General features: G+C 36.0%; 1 protein-coding gene across 1 annotated transcript; it reads right to left on the reverse strand.

Annotated features, from left to right (window-relative positions):
- Positions 1 to 5,884: 5,884 nt before the first annotated feature.
- LOC100965123 (olfactory receptor 52A1-like) lies at positions 5,885 to 6,823 on the reverse strand. The gene has a single exon (XM_003780984.1). It carries the CDS (start codon positions 6,821 to 6,823, stop codon positions 5,885 to 5,887), a length of 939 nt encoding a protein of 312 aa, XP_003781032.1.
- Between the last annotated feature and the right edge of the window lie 2,154 nt (positions 6,824 to 8,977).

Raw genomic sequence — 8,977 nt, forward strand, 5'->3', positions numbered from 1 at the left:
GATAAAGGAAATATTGAAAGGAAAACATTTTGATGGCATTCAGAACATCAGGGTAATGACAGCTCTGATGGCCATTCTAGAAAAAGAGTTCCAAATTTCTTTGAAGGGTGGACTAGTCTCTAAAGTCAGTGCCTACTTTCTTTAGGGAAGTAACTGTAGTGCTATTCAGCAAACAGGTAGGTAGCACTTTTCTAGTTGAGTTTCAAACTTAATTGTCAGATGTCCTAAAGTGAAAGGAACAGCATACAGATGCATGAAGGAATTTATTTTCTGTAGAAAATGAAAGCAAAGCCTTCCTGAAGAACAAATAAAGTGCAACTCATAAAGAAGAGAGAATACATTTTAATTGTGCATGCTAATTTTAGTCAATTGCTGAAACACGACTTATATAATATTATTACCAATAAATGAAAGATGAAAAATGTAGCGCTTCATTATTTAGCATAAGATCTTATGAAAGATTAATATGGGAAAGAAGATATAATTAATAGAGAGGAGGAAATATCTAAACACTTGTTTAATAAACACCAGGATTTGCTCAGGAAGTGAATAGATATACTGGAAAGAATTAAAGTCAATTTTAAAGAAAATGATTCAACTTCCTAACTGATCAAGTGAGCAGATGGGGGAATTCTTTCCTGAATTGGGAATATTTTGAAGGATAGTGCTCCTTTTCTAAAACTTTTAAAATATTTCTATAATTGTAAATGCATGAAAAATCATCTTATAACAAGTTCATAAAGATTCACAAGCAATCCAGATTTATGCTTCACCACTTGATAAGGAAATATAATAGATAAGTAATTTTTCTGAACTGTTAATAAGTGATAGACATGCTTCCCCTTTACATCTGAATATTTCTCTTTGTATTTTCCAATGAAAATTATATTTTATGACATAAATATAGTATTCTAGGTAAGATCAAGCAATACATAATTGAATTAATACTATAACCTAACATACAATTAGTTATTTAAATTAGAAAATAGTCACATCTATGTCTTCTCTTACTATATTTTTCACATCCATAATTCAATCTAGGATCACCTAAAGCTTTTTATTTTTATTTCTGTTTAGACTTCTTAAACCTTCAAAATCTTCTCAGCATTTTTTTCCTCGACAGGGACATTTTTGAATGCTATAGGTTAGTTGTTATATAGAATTTCTATCATTTGTGTATCTTTCCTGTTTCATCATGATTAGAATTTAGGTAATGTATTTTTCTTTTCAATACTACAAAATAATATGATCTTTCTCTGTTCACCATGCAATTAGTTATATAACACTTATTTAGTGTAATATTAACGCTATTAGTTTCAATCCCTTGACTAATAGGATGATATCCAGGGATGTCATCTTCACTATACTACTTCTTCCCTTTGTAATTCATAGAAATCTATGAAGAGAAACATTGAAACTAAAATAGTCAGCTCCTCAATAAAATTTCACACATTAGTTTTATCATGCTTTTGATAAATTTCCAAATCTGTCACATCTTTTATATTTATTTATGGACATTACAGTATAAGGAAGAGCTTTTTTTTCAAACATTTATGTAATGCTTTACTCATGCCTGAATGGATTCAGAGAATCTGATTTTATTCAATGGCCATGATTTATTTCCATTGTTAATTTATTTTGAGGCTAAAGTTTTCTAAATTTAGTGAGAAGGAGCTCAACAAATTAGATTTGGGGTCCTTGTGACATATTCCAGTTATATTTTGAGCATTTCTTTAATTTGTGGCAGTGCATTTTGGTCCCAAATTACTCTGTAGTTTTTCACCTCAAGACAAAGAAGAAGCCCTTTTTCCAAGGATGCCTGGATCTTTTAGTGAATAAATTATTAACAAACCAAGTTCTTGAAACAGATGTTGTTTGCCCCTTGTCACTGTTCAGCTATTGCTTTTGATTATTATTTGTGAACAGAGATAGGAATTATTAATATTCACAAAAACACACATATATCCAATTATATAATTATATTTTTATATACGTATGTATCTCCATTGAAAATAGTATATACTTATAATTCCAATCAGAATCCAAACCCTCAAAGTAGGTCCTAGTCTCAACACATTATTTCATCTTTACTGTTTCTGATTGATGAGATTAGAGATTTTACTCTTTTTTTCTTAGTTAGGTTGGCCAAAGGTTTATCTATCTTATTGACATTTTCAAAAAACCAACTTTATGCTTTATTGATCTGTTGTATGATCCTTTTGTTTTCTATTTCATTTAGTTCTGCTCTGAATTTGGTTATTTCTTTTCTTATGCTGAGTTTTGGATTGGAGTGTTCTTCCTTTTCCAGTTGCTTGAGATGTCCCATTAAGTTGTTAACTTCCTCTGTCTCTGTTTTCTTGAGGAAGGCTTGCAGTGCAATAAATTCCCCTCTTAGGACTGCCCTTGCAGTATCCCAGAGGTTCTGATAACTCATCTTTTAATTATCATTTTGTTCCAAAAATTTGGTAATTTCCTTCTTGATCTTGTCTCTGACCAAACTATCTTTGAGCATAAGATTATTAAGCTTCCATGGTTTTGTATGGGTCTGCAGATTCCTGTTGTTACTGAGTTCAACTTTTATTCCATGGTGATCTGAGAAGATCAAGGAATAATTTCTATTCTTTTAAATTTGCTGAGGTTAGACTTATGACTTAAGATGTGGTAGATGTGGTCTATTTTGGAGTATGTCCTGTGGGCTGATGAGAAAAATGTGTGTTCAGTTTTATTAGGATGAAACGTTCTATAGATGTCCATTAAATCCAAATGCTGAATGGTTAAGTTTAAATCCAATTTTTTTTTTTTTTTTTTTTTTTTGCTAACTTCTTGTTGGAGGATCTATCCAACACTGCCAAAGAAGTATTTAAAATCTCCAACTATGATGTAGCTGGGAGTAATCAGGTACCTCATGTCTGTTAGAGTGTCTCTTATAAATTGAGGTGCATTCTGGTTGGGTGCATAAATGTTTATAATTGAAATCTCATCATATTGAGTATTACCCTTGACAAATATAAAGTAACCATCCTTATGCTTGCTTACTTTTGTTGGTTTAAAGCCTATTGTATCTGCAAATAAAATTGCAACACTTGCTTTTTTCTGCTTTCCATTAGCCTGGAATAGAGATGACCATCCCTTCACCCTGAGTCTATACTTGTCTTTCAAAGTAAGGTGAGATTCTTGTTTGCAGCAGATATCTGGCCTGAGTTTTTGTATCCAGTCTGCCAGCCTGTGCCCCTTTAGAGGGCAATTTAAGCCATTCACATTGATTGATTATTGAGAAGCCTGGTATAATTTTAGCTATTGAGTTTTTAGAAAGTCCAGTGAACATCTTTAATCCTTTTGCCACTGTGGAAATTGGAATTTGATGAGAATTTTCTGAGTGGGTTTAGTTATGTGGTGGAAGATTGCACTGATCATTATGGTGAATAGGTCTGAGAATATCCTGGAGGGCTGGTTTAGTTATGGCATATTTCTTCAACATGTGAATGTCATTAAAGTATTTAATTTCTCCATCATAAATGAAACTCAGTTTAGCTGGATACAAGATTCTGGGTTGAAAGTTATGTTTCAGGAAATTAAAGGTCAATAACCACCCTCTTCTAGCCTGAAAGTTTTCAGCAGAGAGATCTGCAGTCATTCTGATATCCTTCCCATTGTAGGTTAAAGTTTTCTTACATCTAGCTGTTTTTAGAATTTTCTCTTTCATATTAACTTTAGTGAAGTTGATTATGATATACCTGGGAATGTCTTATTTGGGTCGAGTAGTGCTGGGGTCCTGAAACTGTCTGCTATTTGAATTTCAGAATCTCTTGGCATGTATGGAAAGTTCTCTTTCATAATTTCATGAATTAGAGTCTCTGTGTTTTTTGAAGCAACTTCATCACCTTCAGGGATTCCTATAAGGTGAAAATTAGTTTTCTTCGAATTATCCCAGAGCTCTCTGTGGGAGGGATCCATTTTTGCTTTCCTTTTGTCTTGATCTTTGAGTGCTTGGACACATTCAAAATCTTTGTCTTCAGTGTCAGAGATCCTTTCTTCTGCCTGCTCCATTCTCTGACTGAGGGATTCTACCGTACTTTTCAGATCTTTGAGGGCTGCAATCTCTTGCCTCAGTGTCTCATAGTCTTTGATCACATTATCTTTGAAATCATTGAATTCTTGAGACAACTTTTGAATAATTTGAAATTCTAATTCCCTCTTTTCCTCCACTCTATTGATCTGATTCACTACCCAGATTCTGAACTTGTATTCTGACATCTCAGCCATCTGTTTATGGATGGGCTCTTCAATTGCATCTGCCCTGTTCTCCCTTGAAGGAGTTGATCCACTCTGGTTGTTCAGGTTGCCAGAATTTTTCCTCTGATTTTGTCCCATGCTAAATTTGCACCATTTGAAGACCGTCCCAAAACCATTCTGCAAGTGACTGCCACCAGAGAAGATACTAGCTTCCTCTGGTTGTCAGGAGAGACAGAATGTATCTGTCTGGAAAAGCCTCAGGGGTGTGAACTTTATTGTTCCCACTGCTTTGCCTGCTGCTCTTTGCCCTGGGGTACTGCGGCCCCAACATGGTTCCCTCTCCACTGACTATCCTCTCACAGATCTTTGCTGCTGGACCTTGAGTTTCAGGAAGCTGGCTGGATCAGTCCTTAGTGGGCACTGCCAGGGTTTCCCAGAGAGTGGGGGGAGTAACTGGCAGCCTTGCTGGGGGCACAGGGCTGGGTCAGTCCTCCTAGCATGCCACTGGGGCTTCCAAGTGGATAGGGGAATGAAGAGCTGGGTCAGTTTCTAGGACTACAGGGACTTCTCAGCGGGAAGTAGAGTGGACGTCAGCTCCACGGGGAACACGGGGTTGGGTCAATCCTCCTAGCACATCGGCAGGATGTCCCAGCCTATTAGTTTAACTTTAAACACACATACATAAACATACATATATATAAAGTTTTCTGGACCTTGGCTAGAGTATTAAGAAATAACTTCTAATGCTATGGTAGTATTAGTAGTAAGGAAACAATATTATTAAATTAAAAAAATATTGGTTATCTAATACAGTTAGCTATAATAAGTAATAAACCTGAAACAGCCAAAGGTAGACTCTGAATCTATGATATAATCATTCTCAATAGCCATAGGTATCTGATAAGGCCTAGGACAAACTAATGACATTTAAGCACTATGCCAAATTTATTATTTAGTCACTGTTCTCCAGCCTCATACTTGTAAGTTTTAGATGACACTTGATAAATTAATATAGAAGTAAGTGGTGGATGTAGAAGAAAAATTATCGATTCTATACAATGCAATACCTGGTTCTCACAAATGTTGTGTCTGTAATTCTCTGAATGACCCTGCAAGTATATTTAAGTTTTTAGACTTTATTTCTCCTGAGATCCAAAAAGGATTTTGGGGGGGGAGTAAGAGCACAGTTAAGATACACTTACTGTTATTCTATTCAAATGAATAGAATGTTAAAGAAAAATAGAGTCAATGTGTTTTTATGGAGAATCTGGACACTTTAAAAGAGTGAGTCTTAGGCACATTGAAATGCAGAGATAACTGCATAATTCATAAATTGTCCTAGAGAAGAATTGTTAGAGGAAGACGTCAATGGGACCAAAACATAAAACAGAAATTTAACTTTCAACTCAAACACATATGCATACATATTTTTTACAATGTTACTCTTTTTATATTTCTCACTTTCAGTACTCAGAAAGGATCCATACACCAATTATTGATGTCTTTCATCAGCTATACTGATCTGAAACTTTGCATCATGTTGTCAGCCAATCAAATGGAAAACTCAAGCACTTCAAATACCATGTATTTTTTGTTTTATTTTGAGGGATTGCAAAAGAGGACAGCATAAATGTGTTAATGAAGGTAGATTTTATGAACAGAACATTTTCATCACATGAATGCGAATCTGCTTAGTCTTCACACCATAGACAAGTGGATTAAGAAATGGAGGGACCACTAAGTAAATACTAGAAAAGAGAATGTGGATGTAAGGGGGGATGTGAGAACCAAACCTGTGTGTAAAGAAGGAGAAGAAGGCCAGGAGGTAAAACTGAAGGAAGACACAAATGTGCGTAATGCAGGTATTGAATGCCTTCAACCGAGCTTCCTTCTGGGGTAAATGGAAAACTGTGGTAAATATCTGGATATAGGACAATGTGATGAATGTGAGGTCAAAGCCCACAAAAGTGAAGGCCACAAACAAACCATATACTTTGTTGATTCGAACATTTCCTGCAGCTAGTTTCACAATGGCCATATGCTCACAGTAAGAGTGGGATATAACAGTCGTGTGATAAAATTGAAACCGACACTTTATCAGTGCTAGGCTTGGGGTTACAAGAATGGCAGCTCTGAGTATGACTGTAACACCTATTTGGGAGACAAGCTGGTGGCTAAAGATGGTGGCATGTCTCAGTGGATAACAGATGGCCACAAAACGGTCCAGGGCCATGGCCACCAGGATGCCTGACTCTACACCTTGAAGCATGTGGATGAGCCACATTTGTAATAAGCAGGAGTCAAAGTAGATTTCAGGCATATTAAACCAGAAGATTCCAAGCATCTTAGGCACAATACTGCTAGTGAGTGCAATATCTGTGGCTCCTAGCATGCCTAAGAAAATGTACATGGGCTCATGAAGACTACGCTCTGATCTGATAACCATCAGAAGCACAACATTTCCAATCACAGCAATGAGAAACATGGTACAGAATGGAATCCCAATCCAGCGCTGCACAGATTCTAGGCCTGGGATCCCTATTAGTGTCAGTACAGAAGGCATGTAGATTGTTATGTTGGAAACAGACATAGTGCCCTTGGGCCTCTTGATGCAAACAAAAAATGTTTCTTAGGCAATGCTATTGTTCCTCTTTTATTTTCTCATTTTATGCAAATTGATCATAGTGAGTTTTCTAATTCTGGTAGACTTCCACGATCTCCCTTATATAATGGAAAGGAAAAGACAGCTCCATAGACACACATCACTGTTTTTAGGGAGGGCTTCCACCAGCACTCCTCTGTAATACGATGTTATGCTAATGGCAGGCTGATCATTAGAACCAGTGAAATCATCTGGGCAAAGGAGTAAAATACTTAAATATCTGATATGTTCTTTCTAGACCTGTGGACAAAAAAGAAAACAACAAAGAAGTTTATTTTGCCTGGTTACATTTTAATCACTGTTTGGTGAATCTCTCCATATCCCACCTTTCAACTACTTTACTAGTACTCAATTGATCCCCCTTTTCTTTCTGGCAGCAACATTTGGAACCTGTAAATTCTCAGACTCTGATCAGTATATTACTGTAAAGGATTTCCTATGAAAGGGAATAGTGATAAAAATAGATGACACCAAAGAAAATATTTATATTCATAGTGAGAAGTGCATCATGGAAGTACTTTATAAAAGATAGTTCAAATTCATATCCTTTTACTGAATCTAGGTCAAAGTCCCTTGTCACTTTTTAAGTTTATTTAAAATGAAAGAAAACTATAATTTCTGTTGCCAATATTTCTAACATCTGAAATCCTTGAAATTAGTGGTGTGTTTAAGAAATCTATGATACACTTTACAGAACACCTAGAAAATGGGGGACTATCGAGAGGCAAGAGAATGGGCAGCAGGAAAGTAGATGGCAAGCAGACTCACTCTTGATAAACCATAGGGGAAAATGAGTGACTTAGCCAGAATTGAAGCAGCTTTCCTGGATTTAAATTTGTTCAGAGGCATCATTAGCATAACATTGATCCTATATAGGCATATTAGATGCTAATGAAATAAAGGTAATCCAGAAATCTTTCATAAGTTTGTGAGCTCAAACATAAGAAATCCAAGGAAAAATAAAGGGATAAAAGGAGAGATTCCTAAAAAGAAAACAAGACAGGAATGACAGAGGACAAATTGGTGATGCCAAAAGGATTCAGAAAAGGGCTATTGAATGACTGAAGACAGTGTACTCACTTAATTGTACAGATGAGGGAAAGTTCTTTGATGAAAATCATCACATTCTAAAAATAACATATTTTTATTTAAGAAATTATTGAGCTACACATTTGTGAAATGAGTGGGATCCAGTGGAAAAAAATAGAGTTGGGTCATTTTATTCTTTCTTAGAATTTTCAATAAAGTTTCTTTAAGTCAACAGGCACAAGTCACCTAACTGTACACTCATTATTACCAATGTGACAGAAACCCACAAAGCAACTTTCTTAATGCTGCTAAATCTCAAATGAAAGAATCAAATCAACAGAGGACATATTATGACAGGAAGGGTATCTTGGCTGTCATATGTTCAGTGTAAACTGCTCAGTCAACTACATACTGTGATCTTTACAGGTTTGCTCCTCAGAGTGTGGTTCAATGATGCCCCCAGCCATGGGAAACTGACTCTTCCTAAACAAGTGCAAAATTTTTTCTCTTCCAAGGATAATCACAATCATGTGCTGATCCTATGAAAGGAAATGGCCATGTCTGAGCTACTCAGAGTAATGAGCTCACAAGTGAGCACCCCTGAGAGGTACAGATACCCCAAGTTTACTCCTGGATGTAAGGTGGGGAGCGTGTTAGTTCCTGGTTCATTGGATGGAGCAATTATTTTTGGAGAAGATGGTAATAACAGGTTATGATAACAAATCTAGAAATTGTGAGATTTACTATCCAATTGTTGAAAACTTTTTGTGCACTTACCAGATAACTTATGAATGCTGTCCATTCTTCATGTAACTTTCTGTCATTAATTCTCCTCCATAGATTCTCGTTCTCTCAAATTTTGTGTTCTGCAGTGGCTCCACTTTCTGTTTGCCCTCTGTGTAACAGCGCCAAGTTGAGGTCAAAAGCACTGATCACACCTACAGTGTGTCTTACATGGGTACATGTGAAATTTCCTAGGTGTAGAATATAAATGGCTTAACACAGTAACTAAGAAAATCCCATGAAGGCTATGTTGACCAGTTTGATGAAAGC

The sequence above is a fragment of the Otolemur garnettii genome, unplaced genomic scaffold (genome assembly GCF_000181295.1).
Source record: "Otolemur garnettii isolate 467f Iridium unplaced genomic scaffold, OtoGar3 scaffold00001, whole genome shotgun sequence".
In the NCBI taxonomy this organism is placed as follows: Eukaryota; Metazoa; Chordata; class Mammalia; order Primates; family Galagidae; genus Otolemur; species Otolemur garnettii.

What these genes read in the sequence shown, in the direction of transcription:
- LOC100965123 (XM_003780984.1), bottom strand. Translation starts at nt 6,823, where the DNA reads ATGTCTGTTTCCAACATAACAATCTACATGCCTTCTGTACTGACACTA.